A 17,005-nucleotide genomic window follows, 5' to 3' on the forward strand; every position below is an offset into this window, starting at 1 on the left:
GAAGGGTCTTAAAAATAGCCAAAGAAGGGGCCTGTCTCACATGGAGAGGGAGATCGTTCCAGAGTTTGGGACCCGCAACAGAGAAGGCTCTGTCCCCTCTGAGCTTGCGCTTTGTTTTGGGTACCTCCAGGATCAGCTGATCAGCTGACCTGAGGGACCGGGTGGGGGCATAGAGATGGAGCAGCTCAGAGAGGTACGGTGGGGCAAGACCACGTAATGATTTAAAAACGAGTAAGATCATTTTAAAATGGACTCTAAAAGACACAGGCAGCCAGTGAAGGGAGGCTAAAACAGGAGTAATGTGCTCTCTTTTTCTTGTGTTTGTTAAAAGTCGAGCAGCTGCATTTTGGACCAGCTGCAGACGTGAGAGGGAGGACTGACTAAATCCAAAATACAAAGAGTTACAGTAATCCAGCCGAGATGTGATAAAGGCATGGATTACTGTCTCTAACTGTTGCCTAGAAAGAAGGTTTTTAACCTTGGCCAGCTGACGTAAATAAAAAAAAAGCTGGCTTACATTGTGCCAATCTGACGGTCCAATTTAAAATCACTGTCAATACGAAAGCCCAGGTTGGTGATCATGGGCTTAACGTGCAAAGCCAAGGGGCCAAAGTCAACAGGGGGGAGCTCACAGGTACCACTAGGTCCAAACACTATTACTTCTGTCTTCTTTTCATTGAAATTTAAGAAGTTTAGGGCCATCCAGGCCTTGGTATCATCAAGACATATGTTCTCCTAGTGTCCAAAAAACTCTAAATTAAGTCTTTGTTACTTAGAATATTTTCCCCATACTAAAGTGTTACCAAAAACACATAACTTTGTCTTGAATTTGAAAAGAAACAACGTTTTGGTTTTCACTAAAGAAGGGTTCGGTGAATGCGCATATGAAACTGGTGGGGTTCGGTACCTCCAACAAGGTTAAGAACCACTGCTCTCGAGCCAGATCTGGCTCTCAGATAAATCTTAGCTGACATTGCTTAACACGATAAGTAATAAATAATTCAGCTGGTAATCAAAGTGTTAAAAATAACGTACAAAATATAAAACATTCTCATGCATTTTAATCCATCCATCCGTTTCCTACCACACCTGTTCAAGAAGTCACATTAATGGTAAGAAGTATTTTATTTCTTATTGGCTAGCTTCAGAATAACAATGTCATTAAAAAGAATAAGAGACTTATTATACCCTAAAAACACACTTAGTTGTATTCAGTGTTAAAAAATATTATATGGCTCTCACGGAAATACATTTTAAAATATTTGACTTCCATGGCTCTCAGCCAAAAAGGTTCCCGACCCCTGGGTTGGAGTGTCCGCCCTGAGATCGGTAGGTTGTGAGTTCAAACCCCGGCCGAGTCATACCAAAGACTATAAAAATGGGACCCATTACCTCCCTGCTTGGCACTCAACATTAAGGGTTGGAATTGGGGGTTAAATCACCAAAAATGATTCCCGGGCGCAGCCACCACTGCTGCTCACTGCTCCCCTCACCTCCCAGGGGGTGATCAAGGGTGATGGGTCAAATGCAGAGAATAATTTCGCCACACCTAGTGTGTGTGTGACAATCATTGGTACTTTAACTTTAACTTAAACAGACCTTTTTGTCCTGCTTAAATGGTAAATGGGTTATACTTGTATAGCGCTTTTCTACCTTCAAGGTACTCAAAGCGCTTTGACACTATTTCCACATCCACCCATGAATTAATTAACGTGGACCCCGACTTAAACAAGTTGAAAAACTTAGTTTTAGTGGTCAATTGTACGGAATATGTACTGTACTGTGCAATCTACTAATAAAAGTTTCAATCAATCACCCATCAGGAGAAAGGGTGAAGTGTCTTGCTCGATTTGAAGTTGCACAAAGAAGGGTAAGTTTTGAATGTAAGATAACGTTTATTGGCTAAGTAACATGACTTTTATTTGCTGTGTAGTTAAATCAGTGAGGCTGTAAACTCACTGCTAACGTTATAACCTTAGACATCTTATAAGGGTACACAGCATCGAGCGCTACTGCCTACTGGCGCAGACGAGACGCGGGGCCGCCATCTTGGAGTGGTGATCCGCTCCACTCAGTGCAATTCATTTGGCAGGAGCAATGAACTGTCAACGCATTTAATTCATTTTACCTCACTGAATACCACTCATTTTCACGCGCTTTTTTGTCATACGTGTAGCTATGATAACGGACACATGTTTTATTATTCATAGTTTGCTTAACAGTAATAGAATATTCTTATACGCTATAAGTGACCAGACGTCCGAGATTAAAACTGGGAATATAATCCCAGAGAAGGGGGGAAAAAACGGTCAGCTATTTTTAAATTGAAGAAACAATATGATTACGTTATATATACATGCTACATAAACAATGTATGAATACATTAGATATCTATATATCTTATAGACCGTATCTCTGTTGCTGCAGCAGCAGAGAGTTTATTCTGTCGTGACACTTTGTATTGATATTTTGTATTACATTCTTCCCTTAAATGATCATGTTTACAGTGATTGTTATATATGTATTTTTTATGTATGTCGCTTTGGATAAAAGCGTCTGCCAAATACTTAAACATATATAAACACCTGAAAGTCTTTATATCAGCTAAAACCACCAATCTCTTTCACTGGATTCAGAATAAAACCAAATTCTGTTTTACCCAACAATGTTAGTATTTGAATATTGTTACTTGAAGACTTATTCCTGGTTACAATTATACTGTTAAGAAAGTATTGTCTTATATTTTGCCTAAAATGAGAATGCATTATAATCAATGGCGGCTGGTGAATTTTGTTTTAGGTGGGGCAGAAAGTTTGTAAACCAAACCCCTGTAGGGGCGTCATCCTCCCCCAGAAGATTTATTTGTGATTTTCACGTACAAATATTGAAGATCGTTGCTCCTTCTCAACTCTGTGGTAATGTTATTTTCATAAAATACAACCAATAGTACATTAATGTTAAATCTTACTTGTGAAAAGTAATCCCCCGATTCCTATTTTCAACAGTCCGCTCATTTGAGCAGGAAAACGCTGAACACCAGCCCGGCATCTTTGTTTTCTACCTGTCAACTGTCAGTTTAGGCTGCTCGCCGGCTCCTCATCACCACTTCAAGATGCAAATTGCTCGCGTCACAGCAACCAATATTGCGTCTACATATAAGATGTTTATGGTTATAACGTCATTTCAAACACGGCAATATGTTGCGTCCACTGCAGTTTGCTACCTTATTCATACTTTTTGTCAAGTGATTTTTTAAGCAGGGTTGCATGAGGTACCTATACATAACGTTACGTTAGTCAATGTATCACACACAGTAACATAACGTTAGACGGCGGTCAGCAGCACCGCGTATTTTAGCCACCTACAAAAAGACAAACATAGTCAAATAAAGGTCAGTTAAAATATATACCATATTAAGAATATGTGTACATATTGCATAGGGCCCTGACATCTAAAAAGTACAACTCTGTTCATTGTTATGTTCATGTATTTGTTATGTTTTTCATGTGTACGCACACATCAACACACATACAGTATGAGATGAGATCAATGAGATAAGGTAAGAACAGAATAGAAACTGCTGTGGAACTAGTTACAATGCAATATGCCATGGAAATACAATGTTAACACTTTTGTACAAATAAGTACAGTTGCACTTGTTTTTGCAAATTGGTTTATTCTGTAAAGGAATGAGTTAAATGTTTAAAATTGTTTAAACTATTAAAATGACTGGTTAATAGTGCTATTATGAATTGCAATGTCAGTACTATTTTCTTTCCTGCTATTTCAAATGCACTTGTTTTAATAAATAAATACAGCGGTTTAAAAGCATACACAATCTGTGTAAAAATATTAGTCTGTGGTCAAAAGGACTTGAAAGGACTCGAAACTCAAAATGCAGGACTTGTGACTTGACTTGAGACTTTCCAGTCTTGACTTTGGACTTGACTCGGGACTTGCCTGTCTTGACTCGGGACTTGACTCGAGACTTGAGGGCAAAGACTTGAGACTTACTTGTGACTTGCAAAGCAATGACTTGGTCCCACCTCTGGCAATAAGAAACATGTGTTTAATGTACCCTAAGATTTTTTTGTTAAAATAAAGCCAATAATGCGAACTTGTGGTCCCCTTTAATTAGAAAAGTATCGAAATACATTTTGGTACCGGTACCAAAATATTGGTATCGGGACAACACTAGTACATGGACATGCATTCTCTGCTGTTGCCATTTGTAATACAAAGTAGCACTTATGTCAGTAAACTCGCTATGGAAACACTAAAAACGACAACAAAGATGGCAAGAATACTCTGTTGGAGTGTAGACACGTAAATAAGACCGCCCGCAAAACGGCGCATCCTGAAGAGACGGTCAGAAGGCGGCTTCAAGATGGTCTGTAAAACAAAATCTATGCAACATTTCGACCAAAGAACCACCATTACATTTTTCTGGGTGTTGTTGATAAATGGCTTTCGCTTTGCACAGTAGAGTTTTAACTTGCACTTACAGATGTAGCGACGAATTGTAGTTACTGACAGTGGTTTTCTGAAGTGTTCCTGAGCCCATGTGGTGATATCCTTTACACACCGATGTCGCTTTTTGATGCAGTACCACCTGGGGGATCGAAGGTCCGCAATATCATCGCTTACATGCAGTGATTTCTCCAGATTCTCCGAACCTTTTGATGATATTACGGACCATAGATGGGGAAATCCCTAAATTCCTTGCAATAGCTCGTTGAGAAATATTGTTCTTAAACTGTTTGACAATTTACTCACGCATTTGTTGACAAAGTGGTGACCCTCGCCTCATTCTTGTTTGTGAATGACTGAGCATTTCATGGAAGCTGCTTTTATACCCAATCATGGCACCCACCTGTTCCCAATTAGCCTGTTCACCTGTGGGATGTTCCAAATAAGTGTTTGATGAGCCTTCCTCAACTTTTTCAGTCTTTTTTGCCACTTGTGCCAGCTTTTTTGAAACATGTTGCAGGCATCAAATTCCAAACGAGCTAATATTTGCAAAAAATAACAAAAGTTTTCAAGTTGGAACATTAAGTATCTTGTCTTTGCAGTCTATTCAATTGAATATAAATTGAAAAGGATTTGCAAATCATTTCATTCTGTTTTTATTGACCATTTACACAACGTGCCAACTTCAGTTTTTTTGGGTTTGTAGATAAATGGATGATAGGTTCGATAGTGTGTATATATTTGTGGGGGGTTCTCCCCATTATAGATTACATGTGCTACTGTCAGGAGGTTTAATCTGGCTTCATAGAAATAGCACGTTTTGGGCCATCAAGTCAAAAATAAAAATAAATAGGAGGAAAAGTCTTCATCGATGAGCAAATAATACCATTTACTGTCATGTCAGGCAATTTCAAGCAGGCTTTACCAGGCGGTCCGATGTTGGACTTTGAAGTACTTTATATCAAGGGAAGGATTAATTTGTAGTGTGAAGTGGGGCAGCAGGAGTTGTATGCGTGGTTGACACTGTTGCCACAGGACGTCACCTGTACTTTGACCGCTACTTCATATCAGTTAAGCTCATTGGTGAATCGCTGGCTAAGGTCCTTAGAACCATAAGACCAAATGAATGCCAAATGACAACAATTGAGAATAGAGACGGGGTAAACTCTGGAACACTCTGCCCCTCCATGTTCAAACTGCTTCCACAGTGGAGTGTTTTAAGTCTCATCTTAAGACCCACTTTTATTCTTTGGCTTTTAACACTACGTGAGTTGTGTGGTCTTCTGTCCTCTGTTGTCCTGTGTGTTTTTGATACATTTTGATGTCTATTTTACTGTTTTAATTGGTTTTACCCTTTAAAAATAGTTTTTAATCATATTTATTTTTTATATTGTCTCTGTATTGGTTTTCTATTCATTTATTCTTTGTTTTTATTCAGTCATTGGTGTAGCATAATATTGTTTTTAACATGGCTGTGCAGCACTTTGGAAACATTCTTGTTGTGTAAATGTGCTATATAAATAAAGTGGATTGGATTGGGAGGGGAGTATAAAAAGTCCTGAATTGTGTTCACAAATTGGTATGACGGCTTCTACTGTACTTGGGAAGATGTCTGCACCAGATGGTCCGAGAAAGACTTGCTGTCTTCAAGCAGTGCATGGGTGGTCTTTCTTTGCTGTTACCATCCTAAGTTCCTGGATTCCGTAGGTGGGAGACAGCATAGAGTTTAACCGACCAGTGAAAAACAGTTCATGGACTTTAGGAAGCATATGGAAAGTGACCTACCAAGAACCGGAACATGCTGGCAAAAATAAAGCAAAGGCGGAAATTTGAAATCAAACCGTGGAGGCATAGCAAAGATATTTATAAAACAATATTGCCTTCCTTTATATCTCCGGTAAACAAGCTGTTTTAAATTTGGAGACGGTTTTCCCAAGTGTGACGTCAGCTGATTAACTATATATGGCATGAATTGAGCCAAAGTGCATTGTAGTCTGATGCTGTAGTCAATCTACTTTTTCTCTATCCTCTTGTTGTGGGGCAGACTGGCTCGTACATGGTAAGGTTGTACGGTATACCGGTATTAGTTTAGTACCGCGATATTAATGAATCATATTCGGTACTATACCGCCTCTAAAAAGTACCAGTCCCCGACCCCACCGCACCCCCGTCGTCGTCACGTGGTGTCATTGTTGGTTTTACGAGCATTGGAGCATGTTCGGCAGCGCATAATCACAGAGTACTTACAAGCAGAAACAGTGTGTAGACAGAAAAGGGAGAACAAACGCATTTTGGCTTAAAAAACTAATGATAAAGGTGAAGTTATAACACTGAAACGCCCTCGGGAAGAGGTGCATTAAGACATGGCTAGCTAGCTAGCTAGCAGCTAGGCGCCACTTGTCTAAAACAGAATTTCACAACAAACATCTCTAAGAAAATATGGGGATAGGCAGATGTCAGAGAAAATCATGCAAAGACCAAGGTGGCAAGGACTAAACTCTCATCCAAAGATGTTTTTGCATTACAGAAAACTTCTTCCTGAAATTTCGTAGCTCAATGTTTCTCAAATAGGGGTCGAGACCACCTGAGGGTTTCATTGTGTCTTCACTCTACTATTCATGTTAGAACGATGCACAAGCAGCTACGATTTTTAAGAGCCATTTCCTTCAACGCACTTTCGTTTTTTCCCCTGACTTTATTACCTTTATGAACCAATTATTTGAGGACTCTATGACAGCTCTTTCCTATTTCTCTATTTGAACAACCGGAACACCCAAGAACAGAACAGCAATACGACATTTTCTGCTCAAACTCTACACTCACTCTCACTTGTTTTAATGCTACGCTCAACTGCTTGACCATCGTGTGAATTTAAGCCGCGAGGAACCAAAACGGATGTGAAGTCACAAGCAACCCAAAGAAGAAGTTTTTTTTAGTTGTCTCTCGGAAGTACATGCCAGAATCCATTTTGAAGAGCAAGCGTCATGGTTCACGACAGTGCTACACGTAATATTTCCGAACTATTCAGTGGAAAATAACATTGCACCGGCTGTGAAACGATGGAAATACTGTGAGTCATTAGATAAGAAGTCCCTTCGTCATTATAAGGAGCAAACTGCATTAATCGGATGCAAGGATCCGTACAAGATCGACAAGTCTGAGTGGAGCAGAGACCACGACATCTTCCCCGATGTCTAATACCCAGACTTTGTGAACTACTTATTACTTTTAAAGACTTTCAAGAATTATAACAGTCTACAAAGCTATGACGGCTCGGTTTGTGGTTGGGTTCTTGACATTTATGTGTATCTGTTTTGTGTATTGTGGGTCTTTCTGTGTGGAGTTTGCAAGTTCTCCACGTGACTGCGTGGGTTCCCTTCGGTACTCCGGCTTCCTCCCACTTCCAAAGACATGCAGTTTACAAGTGTATGTAAACTTTTGACCATGACTGTATAAATTGTTCTACAGGCCATTTTACCTAGCTGTTTTTAAAAGACTTAACAATACCAGTTAAAATGGTAACATGAGTCAAGTTTCAAGGGCATACTGCTGTATCTGCACCAAATATAGTCAAAGATCCTACTGTTATTGAAACAAACCATCATGCAAAAATTTAAAAAAGCATATCACATTTTTGGATCATTTAATTTTTTAACATGAGCAATTACAAAATGCGTTGGACCAACATTGTAAACAATTTCAATGTTTCAAACATTTAAAAACAGTTAGTTGCGGAATTGCAATCATTTTGCAAAACACGCTACATTTGTGTACTGTCATACTGACGTGCAGCAAACGACCTCGTTAGTAAAAGGCTGCGTAAACATGAGCAAGGTGGAAATATTGCATTTGATGTGGAGTGTGGTAAAGTACCAGTTAGCAATACTTTAATGCAATCAATGAATGTAAAATATATAACATTGTAGGAGCGCAAATACTGCAAACAGTCAAGTAACATCTTACTGACGTTTTTGGCAAACACTGTAAAATAGAATTTAAAGCTCACAATTTAGCTTACATGTACACAGGAATGTACTTGGTATTATGGCAACATTTGGACCAATCAGAGCTATGACAGTACATTCTCAAAAAGTGGCCTCCATTATTGTAGACACAATTCAATTTGCAGTCATCCACTTGATCAAACGCCTGCCCTCAAATAAATAGATGCATGCTACTTTCTGCAGTTGTGTAAATGGCCACTTTTTGAAAAATCACAGTACTTATTTCTTGTCATCAATGCGTGAGTAGGGATTATCCTTTGTAAGACCTGTAGAGGGGGGAAAAAAGGTAAAATTCAATGTATTCATATGCAGGTAGTAGCGAGTTCACACCAGTAGATGGCAGCCCAGGGCTCTTTGTTTCTGTTATCCTTGCATTTTTTTCTAAGTATATTGTTACATTTATAATGACGTAAAAATACTGTAAAATAGTGCCTCACCATATTTCTGCCTTATCTTATCATGCCTCAGCTGCATTTCCATTCTTCTGAATAAGCAAAAAGTGTGAAAAACAGGTCAAACTCTTGCATGTGTGCTTCTAAAAGATACACTAAATTGCCAAAAGTATTTGGCCACCTGCCTTGACTCACATATGAACTTTAAGTGCCATCCCATTCCTAACCCATAGGGTTCAATATGATGTCGGTCCACCTTTTGCAGCTATTACAGCTTCAGCTCTTCTGGGAAGGCTGTCCACAAGGTTGCGGAGTGTGTTTATAGGAATTTTCCACCATTCTTCCAAAAGCGCATTGGTGAGGTCACACACTGATGTTGGTCGAGAAGGCCTGGCTCTCAGTCTCCGTTCTAAATCATCCCAAAGGTGTTCTCTCGGGTTCAGGTCAGGACTCTGTGCAAGCCAGTCAAGTTCATCCACACCAGACTCTGTCATCCATGTCTTTATGCACTTTGCTTTGTGCACTGTCATGTTGGAAGAGGAAGGGGCCCGCTCCAAACAAGGTTGGGAGCATGGAATTGTCCAAAATGTTTTGGTATCCTGGATCATTCAAAGTTCCTTTCACTGGAACTAAGGGGCCAAGCCCAACTCCTGAAAACAACCCCACACCATAATTCCTCCTCCACCAAATTTCACACTCGGCACAATGCAGTCCGAAATGTAGCGTTCTCTTGGCAACCTCCAAACCCAGACTCGTCCATCAGATTGCCAGATGGAAAAGCGTGATTCATCACTCCAGAGAAGGCGTCTCCACTGCTCTAGAGTCCAGTGGCGACGTGCTTTACACCACTGCATCCCACGCTTTGCATTGGACTTGGTGATGTACGGCTTAGATGCAGCTGCTCGGCCATGGAAACCCATTCCGTGAAGCTCTCTGCGTACTGTACGTGGGCTAATTGGAATCGTCACATGAAGTTTGGAGCTCTGTATCAACTGACTGTGCAGAAAGTCGGCGACCTCTTTGCACTACGCGCTTCAGCATCCGCTGACCCCTCTCTGTCAGTTTACCACTTGGTGGCTGAGTTGATGTCGTTCCCAAACTCTTCCATTTTCTTACAATAAAGCCGAAAGTTGACTTTGGAATATTTAGGAGCAAGGAAATTTCATGACTGGATTTGTTGCACAGGTGGCATCCTATGACAGTTCCACGTTGGAAATCACTGAGCTCCTGAGAGCGGCCCATTCTTTCACAAATGTTTGTAGAAACAGTCTCCATGCCTAAGTGCTTGATTTTATACACCAAGTGATTCGGACACCTAATTCTCATCATTTGGATGGGTGGCCAAATACTTCTGGCAATATAGTGTATATATATCATTAAAAGGGACTGGTAACACTAATATGGTTACCTTTCTTTTTGACGGGAGTTCCTTGCATGGGTTTGTTGCGCTTCTCTAATATCATCATCATCGTCGTCGTCGTTTCTAAAACATAATAAAAATACTTGTTTATGTGTGGAGAACGTGAAAATAAACAAAAACTGCAAGGCAAGCGAAGCCGCAGTGAAATTGCTGTAGGACTTTGGAGACATCCGTATCAGCCTGGAACAATAATCAGCTATTGTGTTCCCTGCTCTGCCCCCCTCCCACCCCCCACGCCGACAGTCATGTGACTCCACGCTCACCTGGTTCTTCGACGCCTGCAGCAGCAGCACATGCAGCACGCCAACAAGGCGATGAGGAGGACACCAGCAATCACTGACAGTGTGATGATCAAAATCTGGAAGTTGACTACAAGCCAAAGGAAACTGAATCAAAAGTGTGTAAACCCTTCAGTGTGACTTGGTTGATCAACCTTAAGAGTTAAGAAGTATAATTTATTCAGAAGATGTAAAAGTAATAAAGATAATTAATATATGATGGCATGTTAGTGTTTTTGAAGAATTTGCTGCAAAAACGTGAATGCCTTACAAGTTTTTGAACTGAACTCACAAGCTCAAATGATGAAAAAGACAGTAAAATGTGTTAAAAAGGTAGTAAAAATGTGTTAAAAAGATAGTAAAGTGTATTTCACAGGCGAGTTTTTAGTGCATGATTTAGTTTGTTGCCCAGAAATGTAAATGTTGACACCATCTCCACACCATCCCCATATATCTCTAAAGCAGAGGTGTCAAACTCAAGGCCTGGGGGCCAGATCTGGCCCGCGATATCATTTTATCTGGCCCGCAAACACCTGGAAATGATGTGTCAATAAAGTACTTAATATTTTCTCACTAAATGTAAAAAAAAATTGTTTTCATTTTGACAGAAAAAATATATGTACTGCTTGAAATTGCATGCCTTTTAAACTTTAATAGTATCCATTATTGCAACAAATATTACAGTATATTAGCAAACTTTCCAAAAAAATGTTTGTCTAAATAAAAATAAATACTTAAATATCTGCTTAACTTATGGTTTTATAGCAAACTATCCATCACATTAATAAAAATGACAATACATTTTACGGTGTTCTTTACAGCATATTACTGTAAATTGAAGAAAACTACCATTTTTTTGCGTAAAAATTCGGTTGACCGAGCTGCTACATTTTTACTGTAAAATCTTTGTTTTTAACGGTCTATTACTGTAAATGGAAAGATGGTACATTTGTTTTTACGGTAGAAAAAAAGACAGTAAAATGTATTAAAAAGGTAGTAAAAATGTGTTAAAAAGATAGTAAATTGTATTTCACAGGCCAGTTTTTAGTGCATGATTTAGTTTGTTGCCCAGAAATGTAAATGTTGACACCATCTCCACACCACCCCAGTATATCTCTAAAGCAGAGGTGTCAAACTCAAGGCCTGGGGGCCAGATCTGTCCCGCGACATCATTTTATCTGGCCTGCAAACACCTGGAAATGATGTGTCAATAAAGTACTTAATATTTTCTCACTAAATGTAAAAAAAAATTTGTTTTCATTTTGACAGAAAAAATATATGTACTGCTTGAAATTGCATGCCTTTTAAACTTTAATAGTATCCATTATTGCAACAAATATTACAGTATATCAGCTAACTTTCCAAAAAATGTTTGTATAAATAAAAATAAATACCGGTACTTAAATATCTGCTTGACTTATGATTTTATAGCAAACTATCCATCCCATTAATAAAAATGACAATATTTTTACGGTGTTCGGTGTTCTTTACAGCATACTACTGTAAATTGAAGAAAACTACAATTTTTTTGCGTAAAAATTCTGTTGACTGATCTGCCATATTTTTACTGTAAAATCTTGTTTTTAACGGTCTATTACTGTAAATAGAAAGACGATACATTTGTTTTTACGGTAGAAAAAAAGACAGTAAAATGTATTAAAAAGGTAGTAAAAATGTGTTAAAAAGATAGTAAAGTGTATTTCACAGGCCAGTTTTTAGTGCATTATTTAGTTTGTTGCCCAGAAATGTAAATGTTGACACCATCTCCACACCATATCCGTATATCTCTAAAGCAGAGGTGTCAAACTCAAGGCCTGGGGACCAGATCTGGCCCACAACATCATTTTATCTGGCCCGCAAACACCTGGAAATGATGTGTCAATAAAGTACTTAATATTTTCTCACTAAATGTAATAATTTTTTTCATTTTGACAGAAAAAATATGTGTACTGCTTGAAATTGCATGCCTTTTAAACTTTAATAGTATCCATTATTGCAACAAATATTACAGTATATTAGCAAACTTTCCAAAAAATAAATAAAATTAAATACTTAAATATTTGCTTGGTTTTATAGCAAACTATCCGTCACATTAATAAAAATGACAATACATTTAAAGTTAAAGTACCAATGATTGCCACACACATTTTACGGTGTTCTTTACAGCATATTACTGTAAATTGAAGAAAACTACTATTTTTTTGCGTTAAAATTCTGTTGACTGAGCTGCCACATTTTTACTGTAAAATCTTTGTTTTTAACGGTGTATTAATGTAAATGGAAAGACGGTATATTTGTTTTTACGGTAGAAAAACTGGCAGCTAAGTTGCCAGAATAAGAAAATAACTTGTACTGTTTTTCCATTAACAATATAATGTTGTAAAAACCAATGTAGATTTAACACAAAAATTCTGGCAACTAAGCTACCAGTTTTTTCCGTGAAACCCCCCAAAAAACAGTGGTACTGTTTTTCCATTTACCGGAAAATGTTGTAAAAAAACAACAACACAATTTTACGGTAAAATTTTGGAAATGTAAAGTTTTTTCTGTAAAATCGACAGTCTACTTAAAACAATTCATATGATTAAAATATTTTTAAAAAAATTAAATAATGTTTTAAAAAGAGTACATCAAGTGGAACCTTAAGGAACACTACTAAAAAAGTTGAACAAATGACTACTGACTGCATCTGAAATAAATTACAGCAATATCTTAGTTACAAAAATCACATTACGGAAACAATTTGTTACTGCAAAAAATGAGAGGACCGAAATGGGTGCCCTGAGGAACGCCCCCAGTGTTCTCTGTTTGCTAGCAAGTTTAAAATGTCAATACAAGAATCTGCCAATGTGTTTACAATGGTCCAGGTTCCTTTAGAAAACAGGAACACTCGTCTTTGTAGGAATTTGCTGCCAAAAAATGTGTCTACCAAGTTTTGAACTGGACTTTGGTGTCCTTCCCGGGCTACCAGTTGAATAGCCCTGCTGTCTCGGCAGACATGTCTCTGCAACATTGTGTGGACATCTCTCTGGCGGACTTGGAGGTGTGTTCTAATTCTTGGGGGGGGGGGATGCTTCTAAAGTCACAAAAAATGTGGACTTTGGAAACGGTGGATGTTTAAATCTTAGTTTTTTGAGGCTAAAAATAATGCTACGGGTTAACACATGTAAAAGTACATTATTTCATGTATAAACGTATATTTGACATTACTGTACTTACCCCAACATAAACCCCATCGTGCTTCCTTGAGTGGACACACACTGCTTGGAGGCAGCACGCTCTTCACTGGGTAGTCCACACATTGCTTGGTTGGTAAACACCACAAACACTGCAACAAAAAAACACACATTCAAGATATTTTAAAAAATCCACACGTATTACAGTATCTCGCAATAGCTATGTGCACATGGACATATTTAATCGGATTGAAAGCCCAACCGGAATAAAAATGCTTAATGTAAACATGACAATAATATTAGACTTAGACAAACTTTAATGATCCACAAGGGAAATTGTTCAACACAGTAGCTCAGTTACAATGATGGAAAGTGTAAGGATGGAAAGGATATATATATATACCTGTATATATACATACACATACATATATACATAAACACATATATACACATACATAAACACATATATACACACACATATATATACATATATTTATATACATACATACATACATATATACACACACATATATATACATATATTTATATACATACATACATAATATATATATATATATATGTATGTATGTATATAAATATATGTATATATATGTGTGTATGTATGTGTATATGTGTGTATGTATATATGTATGTGTATGTATATATGTATGTGTATATATATATATATATATTATACATATATATATATTATACATATATATATATATACACACACATACATACATATATATATACACATATATATATATACATATACACACACACACATATATATATATATACACACAGACATATATATATACACACAGACATATATATATATATATATATATACACACACACACATTAGAATAGATTACTCAAATGACTCAATATAAATAATACCATATTTCCTATACATTCCAACACATTGGGGGTATGTGTTAGTAGCATGCCTTTACAACTGCATATATATATATATATATATATATATATATATATATATATATATATATATATATATATATATATATTAGGGCTGCAACTAACGATTAATTTGATATTTGATTAATCTGTTGATTATTACTTCGATTAATCGATTAATAATCGGATAAAAGAGACAAATTACATTTCTGTCCTTTCCAGTATTTTATTGAAAAAACCCAGCATACTGGCACCATAGTTATTTTGATTATTGTTTCTCAGCTGTTTGTACATGTTGCAGTTTATAAATAAAGGTTTATTTAAAAAAATAAATAAAAATACTTTTTTTAAATTTAAAAAAAAAAAAAGCCTCTGCGCATGCGCATAGCATAGATCCAACGAATCGAGGACTAAATTAATCGGCAACTATTTTTATAATCGATTTTAATCGATTAGTTGTTGCAGCCCTAATATATATATATATATATATATATATATATATATATATATATATATATATATATATATATATATATATATATATATATATATATATATATATATATATATATATATATATATGTTTGTATATGCACGCTGATGTTGAAAAAAAAAAAGATTTAAATTCGAATCTTATTTATTCTGATTCAAATATATATATATATATATTTTTTAAAAGGTATAAAAAATACATTTAAAAATCAAATAAAAAAATATATTTTTTAGGCCATCTTTGCGCTTATGTCACATGTCAGCATCGAAGTGGAGCTTTTGTAACCTGTAACCTGTTTTGAAAGGTTTTATTATAAAAGTTAAAAAAAAAAAAATTAAAATAAATAAATAAATGAAAAATGTATATATATATATTTGGTCAAATGTTTACATACACTTGTAAGGAACATAATGTCATGGCTGTCTTGAGTTTCCAGTAATTTCTACAACTCTTATTTTTTTGTGATACAGTGATTGGAGTACATACTTGTTGGTCACAAAAAACATTCATGAAGTTTGGTTCTTTTATGAATTTATTATGGGTCTACTGAAAATGTGACGAAATCTGCTGGGTCAAAAGTATACATACAGCAATGTTAATATTTGGTTACATGTCCCTTGGCAAGTTTCACTGCAATAAGGCACTTTTGGTAGCCATCCACAATAAAGAAAATATCATAAAATATCCAATTAGACAAAACCCACCACCACAAACATATTTTCCTAATATACACAATAATAAACAATTGTTGCTGTGTACAGTACGGTATATTGGGAGACTTACATTGACATTCTGCAGACATTCTTCACAGCTGGTGTTGGACTTGGCGGCACAAGATGCAACTGATTTATCACAAAGAGTTCAGTTAGTTAGGTAGGTTTTTGTCCAGCAGTTTGTAACTGGGTCATATGATTACTAAAAGAGTCATGGGAGGATAATTGGGGCTGGGCTGAACATAATATTCCACACAAATATGGAACTTTTACGCAGTTTAAAAGAAGCTGTCAAAAAGTAAAACCCTCCTATTTTAAAAATGAGTTTCCACAAGTGCTTTAACACGACTTACTTTGCATCATTCCTTGCGATAAGTACAAAGCCCACTTTTGTTGTACGTTCTTTATAGTACGTGAAACTCGTGACACGTCTTATAAACATGTTTTATTTCTAAAAACAGTCGTTATTAACGCTGGAACTTTGAAGGAAGCTAACATGCTAGCACACAGATTTGAAAAATAAAAAGGCGTTTAGCATGTCACGTGACGCACACAAAACACGGCAACAAACCACGCAAAAACTATCTCCAAAAAACTCACTCGGAGCGGCAGAAGGCGTCGAAGTCTGCGCCTCGGTGACGACCAGGCGGAGGGAGAAGAAAAGAAGGACACCGAGGAAGGCAAACATTGTCGAAGTGGAGCAGAGACGGAATAAAATAATCATTGAGTCAACTCATCTGTTGATGCCGTTTCAGGCAGGAGGGCGGGGTGACGTCATCGAGCGCCGACGTGACGTCATCAAAGCGCTACATCCGCGTATCGTCAAAAGCCTTTAATATTTTTTTATTGACATTTTTTTAAATTAATTTTATTTGATAAACCTTTATTTATAAACTGCAACATTTACAAACAATCAAGAAATAATAATCAAAATAAGTACAAAAACGAATAAAATAAACAATCCATCCATCCATTTGCTTCCGCTTATCCGAGGTCGGGTCGCGGGGGCAGCAGCCTAAGCAGAGAGGCTCAGACTTCCCTCTCCCCAGCCACTTCGTCCAGCTCCTCCCGGGGGATCCAGAGGCGTTCCAAGGCCAGCCTGGGGACATAGTCTTCCCAACGTGTCCTGGGTCTT

At 37.1% G+C, this 17,005-nt stretch overlaps 1 protein-coding gene across 1 annotated transcript; it reads right to left on the reverse strand.

Annotated features, from left to right (window-relative positions):
* Positions 1–8,104: 8,104 nt before the first annotated feature.
* On the reverse strand, positions 8,105–16,643 carry pttg1ipb (PTTG1 interacting protein b). The gene is made up of 7 exons (XM_062070703.1): positions 16,471–16,643; positions 15,941–15,999; positions 13,784–13,892; positions 10,550–10,655; positions 10,275–10,349; positions 8,912–8,958; positions 8,105–8,740 (listed from the first exon to the last, which is right to left on the reverse strand). The coding sequence occupies exons 1-7, from the start codon at positions 16,592–16,594 to the stop codon at positions 8,694–8,696; spliced, it is 567 nt and encodes a 188-aa protein (XP_061926687.1). The 5' UTR covers positions 16,595–16,643; the 3' UTR covers positions 8,105–8,693.
* Positions 16,644–17,005: the final 362 nt, after the last annotated feature.

The sequence above is a fragment of the Entelurus aequoreus genome, linkage group LG14 (assembly GCF_033978785.1).
Source record: "Entelurus aequoreus isolate RoL-2023_Sb linkage group LG14, RoL_Eaeq_v1.1, whole genome shotgun sequence".
Lineage (NCBI taxonomy): Eukaryota > Metazoa > Chordata > Actinopteri > Syngnathiformes > Syngnathidae > Entelurus > Entelurus aequoreus.

What these genes read in the sequence shown, in the direction of transcription:
- pttg1ipb (XM_062070703.1), bottom strand. Translation starts at nt 16,594, where the DNA reads ATGATTATTTTATTCCGTCTCTGCTCCACTTCGACAATGTTTGCCTTC. An exon ending in GACGCCTTCTGCCGCTCCGA is followed by an intron (nt 16,000 to 16,470) that starts GTGAGTTTTTTG and finishes GTGATAAATCAG; the next exon opens with TTGCATCTTGTGCCGCCAAG. An exon ending in ACGATGGGGTTTATGTTGGG is followed by an intron (nt 10,656 to 13,783) that starts GTAAGTACAGTA and finishes TTTGGCTTGTAG; the next exon opens with TCAACTTCCAGATTTTGATC.